Genomic DNA, 24,941 nt, shown 5'->3' on the forward strand with positions numbered 1-24,941 from the left:
GTTGGGGGGGATGACCCCTAGGGGAGAAGGCCTTAATGTCGGGTTCTTCATCAAATGGCGCGTTTGAATTTTCTATAGGTTCAGCAACACCGGGGCCGTCTCCTTCATGATTTTGCTCGGAGAAGAGGCGATCCCAAACGGTGTCTACCATCCGATTCAAGGTAGCCACTTGCTGGGTGAGTTTATGCATGACCTCAGTAAGTTGTCTCTCCATATTATAGGGGCGTCCGTTGTGAGTGCTCATGGTGATCTTCGCTCTGATACCAAACTGGCGTAGGCTGGATGTGGCAAAAGATCACGAACCTTAAATGATGGCGTTTTACTCTACTTTTTTTTTTCTTTTCTCTCTGATGGCAACTAAGACTCTAATGAAAGGAATGAAAACTCGTGGGAATTGGAAGACAAAGGATTAAAACTAACTAAGGTGGATGCGATGGATGCTAGCGGCAAGGGGAAACAAAGCTGAATTGGTGATGCGGTTGGATTGTTTGGATTTCAGGGTAGAAACTAAAGTCTAAAAATTATGTAGATGGTATAGATAAATGGAATAGGATTTGATGTTGATGAAAACTACAAAGAACAAGATAATTAAAGTAGAAATAAAAAGGATAACTATTGGACTAATGGAAGAGTCTCACCTCCAAAAGATCCAACCCGTTGAGAGGAAGGAGTCTCACCTTCTTCTCCAATTTTACTTGAAGTCTCACCAAGCACGTAGAGAATTCTCTCCCCACTGAAGAACACTTGAATGCTCAGAGATTTCTCAAAAATTTCGTGCTTTATTGATTTATCATACCTCTCCTTCTATAATGAAAGGTTGGCAAAAGATAAACTCTAGCAAACAGAATTTTAGAGAGTTTTAACCTAATTAGGACTTTGACTAAGTCTTCAAATCTCCTAAAGAGCAACGTGGCACCTCTCTTGGATAGTCTCTTGGTGGTGGATTGATCTCAAAACGTGAGGGACCCAACCGTCTGCAATGACCGAGTCCAATGAAAAGATCCTTCATGCCGTGTGGACCAAGTCAAAGTTGGTTATTTGGCTTAATCCAATGTGACATGTGGCGACTCCTAATTAATCAAGACTAAATCAAGGACCATGCTTTGACTCAATCTAATTAAGGCGTTGGGACCCTAACTCAATGTAAATTTAATTACTTATTACATGGATTTAATTTCGCACATAACTATGCTCAATACAAACTAAGACTTAGCTAATTTCTTGGTGCCCCGATGGTTGTGAATCATGGTTCCACGCCTGCGTGGGGTTAAGGGGAAAGCTCCTGCATCACTATGGTATCTCCCAACACGTATTTAATGCCGGCTAGCCAACTCTTGTAGGGAGCACAATTGGGTTAGAGGAACAAACAAGGAGGAGGGCTGGACTGATCGAGAGAAGGAGAGAACGGGTTTAGGGTTCCGACGGCCATGACCCCTCCGGAGGACAACGCCGGCGAGGCGGCGGCGGCCGAAGACGCGTCGTCTCAACCTGAGATGGCTCGCGCCCCCTCGCCAGAGATGGCCGCCGGCTGCGGCGGCGACGGACGCCCTGTATCGACTGTCCTCATCATCATAGGTACTTCCCTCGGCTTTTCCCCCTCTCTCTGTCGTTGTTGGGATTTGGTTTCCTGATTCGATCTTTTGGGGGTGCTTCGATTGGTAGCGATGCAGACGGAGGCGCTCCCCCTCGTCAACAAGTTCCAGCTCTCTGAGGACACCGATGGGTCCCTGTGAGTTCATATGGATTCTCTTTTGCTTTTGAAAGCGAGGAATTTGATTTGTGGATCTGATTGGTTTTTGTAATGAATAGAGATAGGAGTTAATTTCGCATAAATTGATGACTGCAGCTAAATTCTACCCGTTTAGATTAAATTTTGAGTGGACAGCTTGATAAGTCTATTTTGAGTAGTGATGCAAGCTTGAACTTCAATTAGATAGCTTAAAAAGGATTTAATCATTAAGGGCCTGTTGTGGAAGAATGAGGATGTTGAGGGATTGTGGATGATCATGGGTCCTTTCTAATCTTGGATGCTTGTGATGCCAAAAGTTGCTTGTTTAGATTGATTAGATATCTTAGAATCTGTGTATAATCTGTGGTAGAAAGTGTAACTATATAATGATTGACCTTGATTGAATCTGGACGGTTAGGTTTGATACAATATGTGATGAATAAAAACCTTGGTTGTTGCCTAGCGTAGTAGCTGCATAGCAGACACGCAATATTGGAAGCATGTGAATCAAGAACAACAAAACCATGATGAGGATAACTTATTTATTCTGGCCAGTTTATGATTAGTGCTATTCCTGTTCAGTTTAGTAGCTAAGTTCTTCATCATAAGGTTACAAAAGGTTAAGTTTGGGTTAGTTTCTTAAGGAGCGATTACTTGGATCATATAGGTCCCTTTGAAAAATTCCATGTCTTCATGTGTCTGCAGTCCCAAACAAGGTCCGCCGAACCAGTATCGAAACTCATATCGGTCGGCATACAAGTTGGTACGGTACCTGGTTTGGTATCATACCGACACAGTACGCTTGGGTGCCGGTTTCGGTACTGGTACCGGTCGGCAAGCGAGTCGGTACGTTACCGGATTCGGTACCCAATTTTTTTAAGTTTTTCAAGTTTGATTTATTGGTAATCAATTTTTTCAATGATTTTAAGTATAATTTGATGTTTTTTGATGTTTTCATGATCTCGGTATAACCTAAATGATGCATCTTATTATTTTAAAATGATACAAAATATAAAATGATTAGTGAGATGTTGCATGCTATAAGAAGCAATATGAAATATTCTAAAATCAATTAGTGAGGTAAAAAATATAAAATAATACAATCAATTATATATATTTAAAGGACAACATATATATCGATATTTAAAGTCTCGTTGAGTGGCGGTGCTTCTTGTAGATATTCGAATTATTAACATTGTCAGGAGGCACATTAACCCATCTCTCTAACCAAGCGACGTTGTAGTCTTGTATGTTCATCCTATAAGCAATACACTCTAGGTTATAAGCACTTTTCGATTTCTTGCTGAAGCTCTAGTTCTGAGAATTGTCGTTTGGATGATAATATGGCTGTGGAGAGGCCCATCCGAATATGCCGATAGTAAAATTCGATTCATAAGATATTTCAGGTTGCATAGGGTAGTAGCTATCGGAAGACGATGCAACACACCATATCCATATCTGTATAGGACATAGGTTGTCTATGGCTGCGGATAATAGGATCCAGTATACGACTCAAAATCTGATATATCTATACATCCTACTCCACGTGCGAGGTCATCTGAAACTACATCATGTCCTCCTGAATAATCTCGGCTCGCTGCCAGAATGTCTGTCTCGTCACCAAGTCCTTGATAGTGCTCCCTTCAGCGATGGCACTCGCAAATCTATTTTTTTGCCACTTGGGACTGACAAACATTTAATGTAGGGCTGCTTTTCTTTTAAGAAGGCTATCAAGTGCAACAAAGTTGGTAGCAAACCGTGTCACTCCTGGTCTCAACTTTCCCTACATATCTCCTCATATGTGATAGGATCCATATATGGTTATAAATATATCTGGTGATGGTTTGGTTGTCTCTACTGTCTGTTGTACTCTATGAATTTTAGCAATGTCTATCAACACGAGGTCGATGTAATGCACAGCATATGGGATCCAGAAAATATGTAGCCGCCGCTTTATTAAGATCTTCTCGGCGGCCTTATATTATGGCCTATTATCAGTGATGACTTACACGACATTCTTCTCTCCTACTTGATTAATCACCTCCTCCATCAATTTGAGGATAGACTTGGCATCGTGCACCAAATCGGAATTATCAAACAACTTATGGAAGAAAGTCTTCATTTCACAATATGTCAAAAGTTTGATAATGCTCCGCCTAGTAGGACCGTCTAACCACACACATTACTGTCAGTCCATATATGGGCTACTTGCTCTTGTATGAGACAATCCACTTCTATAGCTCCTTATTATTGTAAGAATCTCACCATAGATGTTCTTCGGTCCTAAAGGATCTACACCAGGATTAGTAGCTTGTATGGAAAAATGATAGACTTATAGTACATATTATCTGCCACATTCATTGGAATGTGGCTGAAGTAAAATCAAAATCCAATAACTCGCCATATATCTTTCTTGTTCCTCTTTAGCATGGTGTCAATCCTCTGCTGCTTTGAATTCTTACTGGAAAAGACATGTGGATCTAAAACATGGATGGTAACTCTTAGTGGAATCTCTCTGGAGGACTTTTTTCTGTTACTAAGAGTCCCCAACATAGATGCAATACAACTACTGGCTCGATTGACGGCCTCTTTAACTGAGGAGGTCCTTCTGAACTCTGAATTTGCCTTACTGCTCGTAAAACTGGAGCTGACTCATAGTATGAGGATTCAAATCGAGCCCTATGCTTGGCCACCTTATTCTGTTGTCACTGATTATCCAGGCTCGCCTGCATGATATTCTGGATTTGTGCCTCCTTGTCATCTAGAGCGGACACCTTTGACTTTCTAGAATGAAGGAAGGTGGCTTTGCCACTTAGCAGTCTACCTCCGTCTTTTTTTTGAAAATCCTCTTCTTTGCTGCTTTGAAATTAGGAAAGTGCTTCTTCGGCCCTGTTTGGGGGAGCTGTTGGCAGTAGAGCTGTTAGAAGTAGAGCTGTTGGAAGTAGAGCTATCTGAAGTAGAGCTGTTATAAAAAGCTGTTTGCTGTTTGGTAACTACATTCGTAAAGTGCTGTGGTACTTTGTTTTGTGTTTGGTAAACAAACTGAGAAAGTACTTTTGTATGACAAAATTACCATAAAGAACATTGCATAGTATTATACAACAGAACATAATAAAACATAATATAAATTAATACATAAATATACGATATAGTATAATATTATTGTAATATAAAATAATATTATGTTAATATAGCATAATAGTAATATAATTATTAGAGTAAATTAATATTTGGTAATATAACATAATATTAAATTATTTAACATAACATATTAACGTATTATGATATAATGTAATATATATTATATTTATAGTATAATACAATAATAAAAGTATAAAATATTATAATTGTTAGTATAAATTAATTTCTCATAATATAACATAATATTAAATTATTTAAAATAACATATTAATGTATTATAATGTAATGTAATATAATACAATATTTATAGTATAATACAATAATAAAGGTATAAAATATTATAATTATTATTATAAATTAATTTTCCATAATATAACATAATATTAAATTATTTAAAATAACATATTAATGTATTATAATGTAATATAATATAATATAATATTTATAGTATAATACAATAATAAAGTTATAAAATATTATAATTATTAGTATAAATTAATTTTTCATAATATAACATAATATTAAATTATTTAACATAACATATTAATGTATTATGATATAATATAATATGATATTATATTTATAGTATAATACAAAAATAAAGGTATAAAATATTATAATTATTAGTATAAATTAATTTTTCATAATATAACATAATATTAAATTATTTAACATAGCATATTAATATATTATGATATAATATAATATGATATTATATTTATAGTATAACACAAAAATAAAGGTATAAAATATTATAATTATTAGTATAAAATAATTTTTCATAATAATTTTCTATAATTTCTCATAAAATAATTTTCCGCGGTCCATGGGCTCTTCTTCATGGTCCACGCTCGAGGACCTCAGCGTGGGCCGCGAGGTTGATGATTAAAAAAAAATAATAGATTGATTTTGGAAGGTATGGAAAAGGATTAAAATTTTTTTCTTCTAAAATGTGGTTCAAGATATGCATACAAAAATTGAAAAGAAAAATACCTTTTCTTATGGAAGGGAGTCTGACGGCTAGGGTTCTTGGCTCCAGCAGATTTTTAGGTTTATAAAGGGACAAACTATGTAATTATGTTATTTTAATATGGGCATTTTTGTCAAAAATACAGCTTTCCGAAAAAGCTGAAACAGCTTCCTCCCAAAAGCTCCAAATTGGAGCTTCCTCCCAAAAGCTGTTTTCAGCTTCCCGCAAAAGCTGAAACAGCTTTTTGAAAAATTTACCAAACACAGTTTTTCATCTAAAAGTACTTGCACTTTCTGGCCCTCCAAAAGCTCCCCCAAACAGGGCCTTCATCAGCCGCCAAACCTTCTGTGGGCATTTCCGGTATATAGATATGTCGGAGTAACCATTAGCTAAATACTACTTTAACCTGGTTACTTCTCCTCTTTTGAATTTTGTGTTGCACCGGTGCACTTCCAATGATGTCGACCCAAGAGCATTTGCCCATAATTCCAACCAATGTCACGTTCTAACTCTTTTTTTCTTGATGGTTTTATTTCTGCAGATTTATCAAGTACATCAGTTTATCAATTATTTAAAAATAGCAAAATTTCGTTATGATGAAGATAATATTTTTTACTTCAAAAAATATATCGGATTTATCTAATACATAGTACTAATTTTTTATTTTTTTATTTTTAATATATTTTTAAATTAAAAAAATATGTTTAAATATCATAAATTGAAAAATATGTATTACGTACTACTACTAATATGTATTGCGTACAACTAATTTTTTATAAATTTTGGTATTTATTATATATTTTTAATTATTTTAAATTTAAAAATAATTTTTAAATATAAATCTTTAAAAGATTAATTTGAGCTTAGACCCATGTGAAAAATCGTACAATGGATGCTACATATATTTTTCTAGGCCCATGCGCATGCATTAAAGGTTATTTATTTATCTTTTTTCAAATTTAGGTTTAGGCGACTATGCGCATGATCGCATCAAAAGTTAAATAAATGGATGCCAAATTTAGCAGGAGAGTAGCTTACATGCCCCTAATTATGCTTCTAATTTTACAGTTTTTTAAATTTATTTAATTTATTTTTTTATTTTTTAATCCAAAAATGTATTTTTAATTTTTAAATATTATATAATTTTAAAATTAAATTTTTTTATATCATCGTGTAGATTATTCATAGATCTACAATATATTATAAAATCAAGCCAAAATAAAAAATTCTGGCACGATCTCTCTTATTTTATAAATTTCAAGGTATTTTTTAGTGTCCAAAAATAAAAGAGAAAATAAAATAGGAGAGAGGAAGCATACCTTATTTAGGGTTGGATCCTTCAATTGTACTGAATCAACGTATTTTTCGTCGTGGAGAATGGGGGGAGTATTTAGATAGGGTGGGAAGGCCTGAAAACTTTTCGGGCCTTCCCAATCATCTTTAAAATCAAAAGGAAGAGAGGGGGGAGGGGGGCCGGTTCGGAACCGGTCCGACTCGGTGCGAATCGGATGGTTCAGACTGAGTTTAAATGGTTTGCGACCGGTTCCTCTCAGTTCGAAACCGGCTGGCCGAAAAAAAGAGGTGAACCGACCTAGTCTCCCACCGGTTCGGCCCGATTCGGCGGACTTTGTTCCCAAGTGTCAACATACATTATTATATATATAAATATGTTTCAAATACTTCCAATGCTGTGCCTCTATTGTCTTTGGTGGAGATACATAGAGGTAGTGTTGGGTCATTAAAACAGTGAATGTGCCATTAACTAGATGGAGAAAAAGAACAAGAGAAAGGAAGTGTCGGGAAAAGAGGAAGAGGGTGAGTAAAAATTTAAAAAAAATGCTCCGCGTGTATTACAAAATGAGAGAGGAGGAGACGACTTAATAATATGGCAGTGGCGAAGACAAAGATGGTATTGTATGAATGTGGGAATCTAATGATGCTCCCATCCACCATTTTCTTTTATCCTGGACATGATCTGAATGCTTAAGGTTGTAACAATGTTAAGCTGCTCTTAAGAGCATTCTTCCATTGATAAAAATGTACAAAATGCTCTATGCACTTGTTCGTGAGCCATATATAATCTTAATTATGTTACTGTACAACACAACTGGTATATAATGTACAATTTTTTTGAGTTACATTATATTTTATTATGAATTTTATTTACATAATCTAGATAAAAAAATATTTGAATATAGTTTCCCTCATCCCATTGTCCAATCATTTCTATTTTATTATAGTTTCCCTTGAACCTTCCTATTGGTATCTCTAAAAATCTAAAACATTTCGGGTGATATACTAAGCTCAATATAATGTTTAATTACCTTGCATCAAGTTTTAAGCTTCATGCCTCAAGCGCGCGCAACCCTTTTTTTCGTGCTCTATCTATTGTCTGAAGTTTCTTTTCATATTCATCTTCCAAGTTGTTTGGATCTTATTCTACATCTTCCTCACTGTTCTAGGCAAATTCAAGCCCTTAACTGTTGCAAGGCCTATAAAGGTTGCTATTGCACTAGATCGTACTGCCTCAATTGATATTTGATGTTCATGCTAACCCATTTTTTTTATATTTACTAAACATTCAGACTGATATTTTCCTTTAATACTCCCAACCTAGGTTTGTCTATACCCTGATGCGACTTGTTCAAAATGTCAATCATGAAACACCTACTTTATTCCTTATTTAAGGCACAAACAGATGCACACTTTTACTCGTTGTTCATATTGAGATTCAATAGCATATGCCGTTGCCTGTATTGCTGGTAGATATTTCATGCCTTGTTCACTTTTTTACAAGTACCTTTTCCCCCTTACATGCTGTAAATTGTGATCAAACCCGTTATTTTGTTATCAAACTCCTTGCATGTACTTTAATTCTGACTGTTGAGTAGTTTTTGTCAATTAAAGTGGCAAATTGTGTAACTTCGTTTAGCTTCTACATTTAAATGCATTAAGTTCCTTTTTAGGTAATAATACATCACAAACTTCTACAAATTTCATACATTTTTTTCTTATTATAGCAAGCCAAAAGGTTGATAGGTGCCAGAGATTTTGGTTTAAGTTTGAAGACACAAGTGATATACTGTATTCATTAATTTAATTTTGTCACTTTTAGATTTGTTCTTTATTTGTTCCAATGAAATTTGTTATCAACAATATTTGTTCTTCCTCCCCATTGGTTTTCTGACTCAATTTTTCTTTTTCTTTTTTTTTTTTCAATTTTTCCTAATTATATGACAGGTTTCCTAAGGGTGTTCCATGGGTCAGATATCATGGTAGATACAAAGAATTGGATATAAATTTAGTCTGGCCAGGGAAAGATTTGGTTCTGGGTAAGCTTATCATTTTTTTTTTGTTATAGATGCATGAGTCACATGATAGTTGCCAGATCTTTGTTTGTGCAGTACCATAATAACAGACATCTCATATAAAAGAGTTAGAAAGTTCATGTGTAACTCTTCTATAGCTCCCTCTTCAACTAGCAACATGCAGGCTGCGTGATTGAGGAGCAACATAGAAGTTGTTGCTTGTTTGTCTGAGATTTTTTTTTTTTGTTTTTTCTAAACAATTTCTCTCTTCAATTCGTTACCAAGCTTTATAAATGGATTGACTTTTGAAAACACTGAACTAGAATATACATACTACTCTAGTGTTATTTTTCTTCAAGGGTTCAGTAATAGTGGCTGGGTAAATGACATTTCTTTTGAGTTCCAAACGAAGGCCGTCAAATTACAACAGTTTTCTTTTTTGATTTTTGCATTTTCACATTGTGAGAAGTTCAGCTTTATAAATGCTTCAATAATCTGTTCTATATTGAGGCCAAAACTGAGGGATGAAGTTAAACTCTTATGAGGAGATCGGAATGTTATTTCGGTGTTGTAGAAGCTTCATCTTAAAGGTGATAGATTTTAGTATGTAATTTTGGAAAGATGTAAACCTATAATGCATCAAGAATAATTTAGATTCATGCAATTATGCAGAAGATAAATTGTGTTTATAATATGCTAAATTCTGATTATCTCTCTAGACAAACTATAAGTGTTCCAATATTAGCATTGTTTCCGTGGTCACTCTGTAATTTGCTCTTGATGGCCTATGAGCATGGTGTATGAATATAAAGCATAAATAACAAAACTAAAAACATCGTCTCTAAATAAATTATTTGTTTATTTATTTAGTTAAAGATAACTGTACAAGAAGGAACAATAACAGATCATTACTAAAAACCACCACCACAGGCAATAATATATGATAGAATTAGTTTGTAAAATATAAATTCTTCAATTAGTTGTAAATAACTCATGAGTAAATTGTAAAATCCATTTATAATTTGAGATAGTTGGATAGTTTTGAAATGATTGTTTGTGGAGGATAATCAAAGAACCACTGGGCCAGGAGGAAAATCAAGAATATTTGAAATGTCTTAATAATTTGGAGCATTGTGACTATGGATAAGGGAGTGATGGAGCTTGGGAGAGCTTAAATCTGGTCAACTTAACATGGATGTGGTCAATTCCAGCTTAAAAAGAGGTCGGATTGAAGGTAAAATGCTCATGCCTCAAATCTTTTTTTTTTCTTTCTTTTTTTCATTTTGCCATGCAAAATGGCTGAAGATCACTAAATTCAAGAGAAATGCTGTTAAACTTTCTCCAATTTGACAAAGTTTGAATATGGTATAGGTTGGGCATCTATTTCGAATGTCTTGAAATTTTTTTTTATGTACTTTCTGTAGTTTCAGAAAAAAATGGTAGCATGTTAGTACTATAGATGTGTACATGCTAACCTTAATCCTAATAGCAACTGTAAAACAATGCAAAGAAAAACCTAAAGAAAAAATCATTTCCATGCTGGTACTGGCAAGTAAATTCAATTTACTGCATTTTTGGACCATAAGAAAACCCTAACTTTAATAATAACCCTAAAAAAAAAGAAAAAAGATGGAAAAAAAGGGAAAATGTTTGATACTGGTAGCAGTACTGGGACCATAAATCATATGAAGTGTTGGTATTATAATGTATCTGGAATATGTTGACTCAGTCCCGAACGACACTGGTACTGGCATTGGTGTTTCAATCCTTGTTTCAGCCCTCATATTTAACTTTAGGACATTTGGCAAGGGAATGAGAAGTAGACCAATTACATTAGATGACAATAGAAATAACTCAACAGCAACAGCTATAGTTTATTGTTCCAATGCCAGTAAAAATAAATAAAATCTTTTGAAAATATTAGTAGTATTGCATTAAGTAACATCTTTTCTTTGATGTCTTATGTTGTTTTATAGATATTTTCCATTTTTTAGTCTACTTTTTTTTTTGAGTTCTCATAATATCTGTGCTCTTGCAGGAGTTGATAGTGTAGGCACAATATCAGCGTCTCTTGTCACATATGCTTCTATCCAAGCATTGAAGCCAGACCTTATCATCAATGCAGGCACTGCTGGTGGCTTTAAGGTATGTTTCTACTCATGGACTGGGATTTTTATTACCTACACGGCCTGAAACATCATTAATGTAGTTCAGTCAGTATAGATGCCTCATGACAAGTAAATCATGATGAAACCTGTGGAAGGAAGGAATCCCTCCTCAAACTCTTGTTCATACATAAAATTTTCATGTCGGATCATTTAAAACTCATCCTTTAGTTATTGTTTGGATGAACGTAATACATTACCCAACCTATAACTGGTGTGTATCATGACCAGGGTACACCGTACCGGTACCGGTAGGCGTACCGGTCGCCTATCAGACCAATTTTAACCGGTACCGAATTAGAAGAGAGGTAAAAGCGCGCACAGATTTTTTCCGCACGCCCCATGTTAAATGCCACAAAGTGGCATTAAATATCCTCCCGCGCGGGGTAGCACGCGGGCGCGGTTCCCAGCGCAGGGAACCGCGCGGGCGCTTTGTTCCGCGCACAGGCCGGTTCGCACCGGTACATAGTGAGGGTCGGAACCATTTCCACATCCGTACCGGACCGGTCCGGTACGGGTTGAACCGGCTGGTACGGGCTGGTTCAGCATACCATGACCATGACTATCACAAATCAGGTAGATTCTCCAATATATAATACTTATGGAAAACATTGAGAATCCATGTCATGGGAGATAATTTTAAAACTTTGTAATTTTCTTTTTAGACGTCAAAACCCTTTGTTCTTTTCATTGGCTTTTTTTTTTGGGGAGGGGGGGGGGGAGCTTGGAGGTCCAATCATGTCCATTTTCTTCCTGGATCAATGCTGATGTTGGACTCAGTTCCATGGTGGATCTCCCACCTGGTTTTAACATCAGTTGTATTATGGAAAATCCTCTGGTTGTCTCAAAATGAAAATAATGGCGGATAGCATGCCTTGAGTGAAGTGAATAAAATGAAATGATACTGGACAGCATGTCTTCAGGTCAACAGACATGATGCAAGTGATATTTAAAAAATCCAAATTTTCAGTCTACAGTTTTATTTTTCATGAGGGCGATTGTAAATGCTATAATATGTAAAAAATATATGCACTTGTGATTGTGAAATTTTTCTTTTTCATTGATTAGTTGAATACAATTCTCTCTTAAATGACTGGGGGGTTCTCAGTTTAATATGCTTGGAAAGACGGTCTATAATGGCGATAAGTACTAGTTGTGAGGATGAACTGATTGCGTCTGTCTCATATATTATATTATTTTTCACTACAAGATCCTTCTGAAATTGTACGTGATGTTGATTTGTGGATTAGACAAATTCTATGTTCCTTACCTGCACCAAAACCTTTGTAGGCCTGTTTTTTGCTTTTTCTAATAATTTTCTGTATATGTTCTTTTCCTTGGTTCTTTTTCCTGTAGCTTTTAGTAGCATGGCCCTTTGTTCCACAAATGTGTCACTTATTTATATTTCTATAATGTATACATGGTAGTTTCCATTTTCTATTTTGAGTATTGCTTGGTAGCTAGCTATTCGATATTTGCTGTTTAATGTCACTCAAAGCTCTTTTCAAATTGAAAAAAGTTTAGAATCGCCTGCCAAATCGCTTACTTTTGCCATGCCTATCACCTTGTTTCATTTCTAACTTACAACATAGCATGACCCCCTTCATGGCATGAACTTTTTTATGATCTTTGACTACCTTGTTTGACCTCTTTCTCTCCTGGGCATGATGAAGATTTCTTGCAAAAATTATGTGATTATTGGTCTTAAAACAAAGGGTTTATTTCAATTTAGAATTGCTAAGAAAAATTGTTGTGAAATAAATATTCAATAGTTCTTCAAATGTGTCTAACTATGGAGTTTCTTTATCATATTCGATCTCTGTTTAAAATCTCTAATTGACCAAACTCTTTTTATTTTTTGCCCAATGTGCGTACTGGCTTGTGTTTGTGTTTAGGTTCTCCTGAACTGCGAGTAGTTTATATTTGGTTATGCATGCCTTATTATTTATTCTTTCTAAACAACAGAGATGGTATATAATAGTTGCCCACAGTTTTCAATTTCTAACATTTTTTTCTTTTCATCACAATTATTGGGTTGTACAAAAAGACTGAAAAGTTAATTCCTGGAAATTTCAGGCAAAAGGAGCATGTGTTGGGGATGTTTATCTCGCATCTGATGTTGCTTTTCATGACAGAAGGATACCAATCCCTGTGAGTTCTTCTAAATACATTGTGAACTTATTTACAATGACTAGTTTTCTTTTATTTTATTGATACAATAACATTCACAGTGGTCAAAACTGAATTCTCTTGTTTTATCTGAGGAAATTTTCCTATTTGCAAAGTTAAACATCAGATTCTCTTTAGGTAAACATGTTTATTTTGTTCCAACTACAGGTGAAATCCTGGAATATTGTGTATCACTAAGAGTGGTCCTTAGTAATCAGAAACAAATTTTGCCATTTTAGTAGGTTGTTTCTTATATCTAATAGGTAAACCTTCATATTTTAGGACACCTGGTCTGCACCATAATATAAATTTATATTAATTCACTATTAGAAAGATATTTTGCAGTATTGCAAGGCATATGTGGAAGGTCTACAACATCAATTTCCATCATTAGCCACTTTTTCTATTTATAAGAGGTGGTCTGTGTCATGAATATAACATTATTCACTTATACAAAGCTAAAGAAGGTGCTGTTATTGGAGCTGAACAAACCCAAACCCAATGCTTCTTCTGCCTCAGCCTTTGCTTATATTTTCATCTTCACTGGCTCCAAGATTGTTCAGATGATCAACCAAAAAAATAAGAATTTGAAACAACATGACTAGGGTTAAGAATATGTGAGAGTTTTAGAATGCTAAAGAGAATATTTTCTAAAATTATGAACACTTTTGAATAAAAGGAAGGAATTCGATTATATTTTCTTCTTATCAATGTTCTAAAAGATTGTAGGAGACATACAGTTGGCCTGGGGACTGCATAACACGGAGGCACTGAGCAGGTGCCTCGAGGTCAAGGTGGCCCAAGAAAAAAGAGTAAAATTTAGAAGAATACAAAGAGGATCTATGGAAAACTGAATACAAAGAGGATCTATAGAAAACTGAATCTTTTAGATGTAGTAAACTAAGGGGAAGTTCCAACTTGGCAACGTTCATACTAATTCATGAACTGAATAAGATGTAGTAAACTGATGGGAAGTTCCAACTTGGCAACATTCATACTAATTCATAAATTAGTATGAATAATCACTTCATACCAATTTCATTTGGAAATTCTGACCAATAATCACTTCTTTTGGTTCAGTTATATTTTTGCTTACTTTTCTAGAAGTATCTTGATCTTATCCAAGGCATGAAAGATCTAGTAAGCTTCCTTGTGCAACGGTAGAAACATTAAAAAGCACATGAAGCTGTTCATCAAAAAAACAAAAAAGCACATGAAACCAAAGTCGGCGGAACCATCCCGATCCAGGTGGTTCCGGCCGATCCGAGTCGTACCGGTGAGCACGGTTCCGGCAATGGAAACGAGATCCGTTGCTGGAGCCGAAGAAGGAGAAGGAAAGAGAGAGCGAGCGGGGGAGGGAGAGGGAGAGGGAGAGGTCGGGATGCCGGCGGAGGGCCGGCGAAGGCCGCGGGGGGCTGACGAAGGCCACGACTGGTTCTCCTGTTTCGCCTGCTGCGGCCTCTTGCCCTATTTCGAACGAAATAGGGGTCCGGCCGCAACCTTAAAAAATTTTGCGATTTTTAAGTGAAGTTGGCAAGCGATTTGCCGACTTTACTTAAAAACCTGAAATTTTTGGACCCCTGTTTCGTTTGAAACAGAAGCTGCCGCGGCCTCGCTTCCCGCGGACTCAGCTGGCCTCCGTCGGTCCTCCGTCGACGTCCCTCCCTCTCTCCCCTTCTCTCTCTCTCTTTTTCTCTCTCATGGTACTGTGCCCTTTGTCGGTACCGGTCTGGCATGGCCCGTACCTAGTCGTGTTGCCGGGGAACCAATACAGTGCCCGGTACCGGTTTCTTCGACCTTGCATGAAACTTACGTTTTACTCATCATGAATGAGCTAAAGCTACTACAATAATTAAAGAAACTGAAAATGAAATGTGGGCTATACTAGAAGAACATTCCTCTTCTTTGTTCTAACCTATTTTTCTATTAAAGCAGCCATCACGAATCCACATAGAACTTGACCCACTGTAGGAATTTGGAACCAAATGATGGCAGTCTAAGTTAAACAAAGTGAAAAAGCGATTTCTGATCTTTTAGAAAAGCAAACGAGAAAACTGGAGCAGAGAGAGGTATAGAAAAGCGATGGAATTATCATACAAGATGTTGTATCCTAGTAGACTACTTTGCTTTGTTAAAGATACTAAAAAATGAATGAAACAAGAAAGTAAAATGTAAGAGATGGTGACAGCTCAGCAAATTTCTTTTTTTTTTATTTTCGTTTTTTTTGGGGGGTGGGCAAAAGTTTTCATGGCCATCATAGTCTTTTATTTTGTTATTTTTACATTATTTATATTATATTTATATTTTATTTTAATTTTTGGAAGATAAATAGAAATTAAATCAAATATTGGAGCGAGGACAAAATCTAATGCAGATCTCTTATATCAATGCAATATATCTACCAATTACTTGGCTAGTTGTCACTTTCAACCATCATAAAGTCCCGGTTTACCCCCAAAAAAAAAACATCATAAATTCGTGCTCCGGGCTTAGCTGAAATTAACGGTGGCATTTAGGATCAAGACAAGACGTCTAAATTGTTAAGCAAAATTTTAGAAAATTGTAAAAGCAACAAATAGCTTGAAACGATTGAAAGCAAACAAAAAAGAGGGGAAAGGAATAGGAGTTTGTCCTTGGTGGTTATAAGAAACCTCATATTTAAAGCAGGCACCTAGGCATCTCTGATAGGCAGACAGAGGGCTATTGTTTAGCATTCATAAAGTAAACAGTATGGTTTTTGCCAAAACAAATTGCTACAGGGACTGCATGCAAAGTGTGCTGAGCTCAGTACGACAACAATGATTAATTTATTGTAAAAGGGGAACATGTTTAGAGGAGGAAGAGGGGTTGTGAAATTCATCATTGTTGTTAATTAAGCTAACATTTCAATAATAATTGAATTATATTGTTATTATCCCTTTTTTATGTATACTTGTAACCCAGAAGGAACACTTTTCTTCTTCTAATGTGATCGAACCTTTGTAGAACTGTTTTATATTGAAAATACAGTTTATATAGATAAACCTGATCAATATTTAGACTTTTAAACTCAGTTAGTCTAGTTCCATCAAGGCAAAAATAAGTAAAGATCAAAAATAGCTTAGGAAACTTGGCTCTATTGTGGCTGCAATATTGCATCTTAGAAGATGTTTGTGGTATCTGATATTAGTTTGTGCTATCACTATGCTGCATATGATAGGGGGATGTTGAGGCAGAAGTTGGAGACTTGATGCTCTTATTGAGAATAGCTCATTTAGCAATATTTAAAAATGGCCAAAGTTTAGTTAGGAAGAAGATTACTAGATTAAAGATTTCTATGATATGGAGTCAAAATTCAGCATATTATTGATATTCAGCAGTCATCTTCCAGGCCTTTTCCCATTGAAATTGGGTTGTCAACTATGAAGGACAACTTTAAGTCATGAAGTCTCCATGAAGGATGAACCTATCTTTATGACTGGTTGATGATGCCGACAGGCCAAGCTTATATGTGTATGTCTCTGTGTGCTTGGTGCTTAACATGTGAATGGTTATAATATATAATTACATGGCATGCACGTATATGTCTTGGTATTAAGTTTTGTTGGCATAATAGAAAGGACTGTTTACGTCAATAAATTGGATATACTACCAGGGCTTTGCATCTTCTTTTTTATGCTGTTAGTTGCTTGGAACACTATCAATATGTTGAAGTTTCACAATTTAAATTGATTCGATTCATTTTACCAATCAAACCATTATTGTAAACCTGGATTTATATGGTGGCTGGGGAAGTTTCTCTTGTTTGCTGTTATCTTTTTAATATAATTTACCTAATATAGTTTATGCCCTTACAGGTTTTTGATATGTATGGGATTGGAGCTCGGCGAACCTTCTCCACTCCTAATCTTCTAAAAGAACTTAACTTGAAGGTGGTTACCCATTACCACATTTTGATCTAGTATATCTCAATTTATATCCTTTTGCTAGTAATATGAAGCATAATAGAGGTATGAATGTCACTGGAAATTCGGATCAACATGTTTAACAATTTAACTACCTCATGTAGTTCATGAATATTAATTTTTTGGCTTACTTTTGGAACTCTTTGTTCTTCCACCATGATGCTCAATAGACAAGTAGCAAAGAAGGTCTAAATTAGCCCTCAGTCAAAAATAATGACCATTTTAGAGTTTAATTCTTCATCTTCCTCATATTTTGGGCATATAGACTATATCCTATCTAAATGACAGTTTTAAATTATTTTTCACTTGTTTAACTTTTGTGGTCGTGGTCCATATTTTGAGACTTCTCTTTGAATACGAAATGTGAGATTCTTTTTAACATTTTCTTCTTTATTTCTTTTTTGGTTGTACATTCTCTTAACAAATAAATGCCTGTACTTTTGTCACAGGTGGGAAAGTTGTCTACTGGTGACTCCTTGGATATGTTGCCACAGGATGAAGCATCAATTCAGGCAAATGATGCTACAATTAAAGATATGGAGGTAACAGAGAGTTTGACTCTCTGATTGATAAGTTGTTTTAATATCTTCTTCTGACTATTTTACTCTTGTTAGGAAATGTAAAGACTCTGCATCAATGTTATCAATGACTTTCAATCTTCTTCTCTTAGTATCTTTACCACCTCATGTATATTTTTGCGGGTTTCTCTCTGATGGTAGCTCTTTGGTCCAAGACATCTTCAAGTCTAGGAACTTGTTTGCCATCTTGCTGTTTGAAGATAGATATTTGCATTGCTTCTGATGTAATTACTGGTTTATCAAGTAAGGCAAATGTCATTGCCAACATTAACTTTTCGGTGGTAGCAACTAATATAATTTGTTAAACCAGCTTTCCTGGCTTGGGTGTTTTTCCTTAAGGGCATGTTCTTTGGTGGATAAATATCATGAGAAAGCTGGTCAACTTTTTCATTAACCAACTTACCCATGTTCTTATGCTTCTTTAAGTGGGTAAGTTAATTTTCTATGGGTAGCATTTACTCATGAAATGGAAAAAAAAGTCTTACCAACCTAGGAGGTGGGTAAGCCATTTTTCCATCGGCTAAAAAAATAATATTTTTATTTTATCCCTAAAATACCCCTAACCCTATAATAATAATATAATAATATAATGATAGCATATATTATATTATATAATATTATAAATTATTATATATAATATAATATGATTATTATATAATAATATGTTACTAATATAATCTAATATATTAATAATATATTGTATTTTATATTATAACATTATAATGTATTTTATAATATAATTTATTTTATAATATAATTTATTATAGTGTAATATATTAATGTTATTATAAGATATTTTTATTATATAACATAATATAATATAATGTTTATATAATAAAAGGTAGTACGGGAAATATGGATAGATCTTAGCAACTTACTTGGGAATGTAGTAATGCAAAAAAATATGGGTAAATTATTTTTTATCTAAATTTTGCTTAGGAAACATTCACCTAGAAAGATACATATTTCTGGGTAGGTTTTTTACCCTCCAAAGAATGGGCCTTAAGTACTAAAATCCACCTTATTAGCCATAACTTTTCTTTTTAGTCCTCGATCCATATGTTATTTTGGACTATCTAGAATGTTGAACCTAGTAGTTGCAATTAAGATTTGCTGTCTCGGTATCAAACCCTGTACCGGTATCATCCTATTACATTGTCGGTATGGTACAAGACAACGAGACGTACCAAGTGGTACGGTACGAGACTACGTACCTATTTAGCATTGGTGCGATCTGGTTTATCCGGTACGGTGTGGTACCGACTGGTATGACAAACCTTGGTTGCAATATTATAGAGTATTTGACGGCTTGCAGAACTTCATATACATTTCTTTTCTTATGATGAATATTCTTAGGCCTATATGGACATCAGAAGATCTTATCTGTGGGATAAGATCTTTCCAGCAGGCCTTCTGTTTTAAAATTTTGGTAACAAGAAGTGGTTTAAAGAGATCTTGCAGATGGCGGCACAAGTAATCCCTATTTTTCAGGATAATGAAAATCATCTCTGAAATCAAATTAACTGTCCTGGAAAAATGGCATTATTTGTGTTGCAGCTGTTCTCAATTTCCTCAAACTACTTTCCCTCCACTGTAGTGTTAAAGAGAGAAGGCTCGCTGGTAAGATCTTATCAACAGATAATTTCTCGGGATTCAAACAGACCCTTAATTTCATTGGGCGGCAATCCAGACAACCTCACAACCACAGAATGCATGGTAATATGTAAGAACTAAGAAACGAGCGTGTTAGAAGATTCTGATATACTCTGTAGAATGGCAAGAAATGAGATGAAAATTCTTGCACAAATCATAAACAAACAAGAGTTTAGAGGTACATGAATATTTGTTTAGGTAAGGAACTGTCAGTTATTATATGCTCATCATTTAGCATCATCTTAAGCTTCTTTGGGAGTGGGGCAAACTTGTAAAGGGTTATAAAATAAGTTCAAGAAATTTAGAAAAAAATGTGAGGAAGCTTTCTATTGTCACTTGACAATCCTTTATGCTTTAATGCATATCTGAATCCAAGTCTGCATTCCAAGTCCGAAGTGCTGAGCTAAGATGACCTTTCTCTTTTTTGTTGACTAAAATAACATAAATACTACATCATATATCTATGTTGAGCCCCAGAGTGACTTGTACATACGTGTGTGTGTGTGTGTGTGTGTGTGTGTGTGTGTGTGTGTGTATGTACACACACATATCTATATATATATATATTATGCATATGGGTGCATATATGGAGAGTACTTGCATGTGCCATATGGGTGTGGAGTAAGGAACTGGGGGTGATGCTAAACTTTAAGATTAATATCTATCTTCTGGAAATATCTGGGGATTATTGACAAGGTTGATTCAGGCCATCAATTAGCAGTTCCCATTGATAAATCATTAATTTTACTGTTATTTCTCTGTACACCATGTAATCCTTTGGCATCCATTATTTGAGATAGCCCTGCTAAGGGATTGGAGGGGTACTTCATAGTTTGATAGAGTTAAGGGACATGCTTTCCCTATATGATCATTAACTGAGGTTGGAGCTTCAAGCATTAGCTTTATTATTACAGTCTCCATAATGAGCAGAAGTTAGGGGATATTTCGTTGATTCTTTTGCTTTTTTTTTAAAAAAAAATCATGTATCCAGTTCTATATATTTTAGGTCTTTTGGTTGATGCAGATTCTCTGCAAGATTCTTCATGCTGAATGCTAAAGTAGAATGGTCATTTCAGGTTTCCAATTAACATTGTTAGGCCAGTAAGAGGATTAAAGGGGTAATTTTGATGGTTGGCATCTTACCTTGAGGAGTGTTTGGTAACTGTCCAAGTTAGATTTCACTAATGTTTTAATAGGGTGGCTGCAGTATGCAGGCAGTCAAGAGACTACATAATGCATATATGGCATGTGGGCTGCATGTACGGGTGCATATGCACTTAATATTGTTAACTGTTTAAAACTAAATATAATATATTAAATATAATAATAATAATAATAACAACAATAATGGTACTATTTTTTTTGATGGATAATAGCAACATTAAAAACAATAACAGCTAACAATTAGTGCTTATGATTTTGTACTTAATGCCTAACAGTAATAATTATAAGCAAGGTACGCCGAACCGGTATCGGTGGAGATCCAGAACGGTTTGGTACTGGTTCGGGCCGTATCGAACCAGTTCCGAACCGGTCTACATGGTTCCCTATGCGTGGGCGCGCGCCCGTGCAGTTTCCTGTGTGCCCGTGCGGTTCCAGGCGCGCGGGCGCCAGCATGCTTCCACGCGCGATACCGCGAGCGCAGGCGCCTTTCCCCATGCCCCGTGCTATGCCGCGCGGCGGGCGTGCTGGCCAAAGTCGGGCGCGCTTCCCCGCGCGATGTCGCACGCGCGGGCGTGTTTCCTCATGCGTTTACTCGTGCACGAGCGCGTTTCTCTGCATCCTTGCTCGCTGCCCCGCGCGTGGCTCGCTGCCCCAAAGCGCGGGTGCGCTGCCCCACGCCCGCGTACCTAGGGGTGCAAATGGGTCAGGATGGGTCGTGTTCTGAGTGACCCCGACCCGATCCGGTTTTTTGTTCGGGTCCTTATTTTGGACCCAGACCTAACCCGGTTGAAGATCGGGTCGGGTCCGGGTTGGGTCCGGATCGGGTCTGGATCCGAGTCGGGTTTGGGTCAGATGTTACTGCTTTCTTTGTGCTTTTGGGAAAGAATTTGGGCAAATCTAATTTGGTCATATCATAATTATGAGGTGCTGGGTGACCTATGACTTGAATGACTTGCAATTGACCTCCAGTCAGAACAGATGACCCATGACTTACTAAGTCGGTCTACAAGCCAAATTTCATATCACACTATTTTTTATCTATATGACTGATTGGATGGAACTTGGTGTCTCCCTGCTCCCCTGTCAGGAGGACAAAAAAAAACCCAGACCTTCTTCCAAAATCCAATTCCATTGCAGAAAACTGGCACATGACCCATATTTAGTTCAGTGTTCCCTCACTTGCTCCCTTCAAAAGTTAAAAGAAACAAAAACCAAAAAACAGAAGGAAAAAAAAAGCCAGCTACCAAGACACCAGAGGTATTAACAGTGTAATAGATTGAGAGAGAATCCTGACGGGCTGAGGTTCCTTTGGATTCTGTGAACCTATGCTTGTTGCTATCCTTCCACGCTTGAACCCTACTCCCCTTAGGGCTTTTCCTCCGTTCTTTTTTTTTTGGTACAAAGCTTTTCCTCTTCATTGGCTGGCATTTCCCATCCCTTAGAGAATAATAAGGCCATGGGAGCAAGCTAACAAGCTCCTAAGAAATCCATATCTCCTTCCTGTCTGCCTTGAAAACTCGCCATTAATTCACTTAAAAACGACCAATAGTACCACGACCCACACACACAAAAAAAGAAGACTCTCTTTTGCTTTTCCTCTCTCTCTCTCTCTCTCTCTCTCTCTCTCTCTCTCTCTCTTTCTCTTCGGGTTCGTTCGGGTCGGATCGGGTCCGATTGGTAAACTCCGACTTGAACTTGAAATTGATTCGGGTCCAATTTTAGGACCCGACCCGGACCTGCGGGTCCTAAAATTCAGGTCGGGTCTACATGGGTCGGATTGACCCGATCCATTTGCACCTTTACGCGTAGCGGTGCGAACCGGTCCGCACCGGTACAGGCCGGAATCGTTTTCCACCGCTGTACCAGACCGATTAGGGACCGAACCGGTCCGGTATGGGCTGAACCAGCCGGTACGGGCCGGTTCAGCATACCATGATTATAAGCATATTTTAGCATTATCAGGACCCATATCTAGCCCATCTAAAACCTACATTAAATCTAGCCATCAGCTTGCACCCACTTTATTTGCATGAGATAACATTAGAGTGGGTTATATATGTGGCTCCAGAATGCAAGCAAGCTCACATATGCAGCCATACAATATTACGTAGGCCACATATGCAGCTGCCCAATGCTAAGTGGACTACCTTATGAGTCCATGTGTGGTATAACTGGAAATAATAACCATATATACGCAGTATTGTGTGGTCAACAGACTGCATATACATATGCAGCCGTTTGCACTGCATTTTAACACTGGATTTCACTTGTTAGCACACACGTTCATGAGTCTCAACTTCTCAGCTAAACAGATGTTGATTATGGTTCTTTCTTTTTTAAGAACTTTAGGGCGTAGCATTCTTGGAAGTGCTATTCAATTCATTATCTACGTCAATGTCTATTTTGATTTTCCCCAGATCTTGATTTTTCAAGAGAAAGGTTAATCCACAAGCTGCCAAGATAGCTTCTAAACTGGTAGCATTTTAATAGAATAACAATGGGGATTATGATGGAAGTGCATTACAATTCTAAGGTTCGCCGTATCGGTCGGTACCATACCATACCGTACTAGTACTGAATCGGTATGCAGTCTCGTACCGTACTGATACTCGGTATGCTTCGCTGTTCGTACTGTACAATATACCGACATTATAATAGGATGGTACTGGCATGGAGTCTGATATCGAGACGGCAAATCTTGTTTTGATCATTTTCTTATGCACTTCATCAAGTTTGCTTTTGTTGGTGAATGATTATGTTTTATCAGGTTGACCATGCATACAAGCTATCAGTAAAAGCTGATTAACATTCTCAAATCTATGACAGCCTACATTTCTTACTAAGTTTTGCTCTGACATTCTGCTGGTTGTTTCATCGTGATTATGAATTCTGTTACTCTGAAATTAGTCAGTCCAGCAAATAGAGAAATCAATGACATTTTTGCAACATCTTAGGTTATGCATAATGTATTGGAAAGATGTAGGCTAGCACATGTCAAGTATATGCACCTCTTGTAAGTTTAAGTCTGATGTTTTTTTTGCTCTAAGGCTGTTTATGGCAATCATATAAGCATATGTTGATAGCACATTAAAAGATGATTGTTTTGCTCTGGTTTTATTCCTTCGTTGCAAGAAGCTTCTTTCTTACCTTTAATTCAACTAAATGATAACTGTGCTATGTTTTTTTTTTCTTAGGGAGCAGCAGTGGCTTATGTAGCTGACTTACTGTCGGTCCCAGCAATCTTTGTTAAAGCTGTGACAGACATTGTTGATGGAGAGAAGCCCACTTCAGAGGAGTTCTTACAAAACTTGATTGCAGTAACTGCAGCACTGGACCAGGCTGTTAGCCAGGTGATTGATTTTTTAAGTGGTAAATGCCTCACTGAGCTTTGAAGGCTATACATTGGTCATTTATAAATTGATCACCACCCTCCAGTAATTTTGAGGGTTGGTGATCCTGATGCTGTTTGGCTGAAGTGCTATATTTCACATATATTGGTGAATGATTAGCCCATTGGAGCTGCTACGAGTTAATGAGCTTATGATGAGGGCTGTCAAATAGCTACTTTTTCACAAAGCCCCAAGCAGTTTTCTTGTATGAAATCCTCATTGATAGCATTTAAAAATAGGACAATCTGCTGTATGACGATTGTGTACCTACATAAGATACTATTTATATGCATCGAAGCTTTTGTTAAATGCTGCTTTTGAGAACAGATAGCTGGGAAAAGGCTAGATAATTATGATTATGACTCCTGTCCAGAGTTTTTGTTTTGTCCGTGGGGGCAGAACTTGGTCCTAAGCTGATTTCCAGTCCCACCTAAGGTCATTTTTTGTCGTCGATGGGAGATACTCACGACTATTTGATCTTGTTTTGTTGGATGATCATGTCGTCTTGTCATCTATGCCACTTAATGAAGCAGCTTAAGATTGTTCTTTTTTTGTGTGTAAATGATATTAAAGTTTTTTTGTTATAACATTTTCCTTTCATAACTTGCTGGCACGAAGTGATGAAAGATGCATGCACTCAATCCGTGCACACACCCTGATTTTTGGTTGGGTTTTCACCTGCCCGAGTTCTAAAAATGCTGTAATTTTTCCTGTATCATTCAGATCTGAAC

General features: G+C 36.4%; 1 protein-coding gene across 3 annotated transcripts; it reads left to right on the plus strand.

Moving 5' to 3' along the window:
• The first annotated feature begins 1,197 nt into the window (after nt 1-1,197).
• LOC103716367 (5'-methylthioadenosine/S-adenosylhomocysteine nucleosidase-like) lies at nt 1,198-24,519 on the plus strand. 3 transcript variants are annotated; one of them, XM_008804332.4, is made up of 8 exons: nt 1,201-1,575; nt 1,663-1,729; nt 9,081-9,172; nt 11,187-11,293; nt 13,390-13,464; nt 17,319-17,393; nt 17,876-17,968; nt 24,016-24,519. In XM_008804332.4, the coding sequence occupies exons 1-8, from the start codon at nt 1,428-1,430 to the stop codon at nt 24,211-24,213; spliced, it is 855 nt and encodes a 284-aa protein (XP_008802554.2). In that variant the 5' UTR covers nt 1,201-1,427; the 3' UTR covers nt 24,214-24,519. The 3 variants fall into 3 exon arrangements, with proteins under 3 accessions (XP_088568973.1, XP_088568972.1, XP_008802554.2); XM_088712846.2 differs by lacking the exon at nt 17,319-17,393 and having other exon boundaries at nt 1,199-1,575; XM_088712847.2 differs by lacking the exons at nt 17,319-17,393; nt 17,876-17,968 and having other exon boundaries at nt 1,198-1,575.
• Nucleotides 24,520-24,941: the final 422 nt, after the last annotated feature.

This window comes from Phoenix dactylifera, chromosome 16 (genome assembly GCF_051530095.1).
Source record: "Phoenix dactylifera cultivar Ajwa chromosome 16, Ajwa_hap1_PhDact_Kaust_v1.1, whole genome shotgun sequence".
Classification (NCBI taxonomy): domain Eukaryota; kingdom Viridiplantae; phylum Streptophyta; class Magnoliopsida; order Arecales; family Arecaceae; genus Phoenix; species Phoenix dactylifera.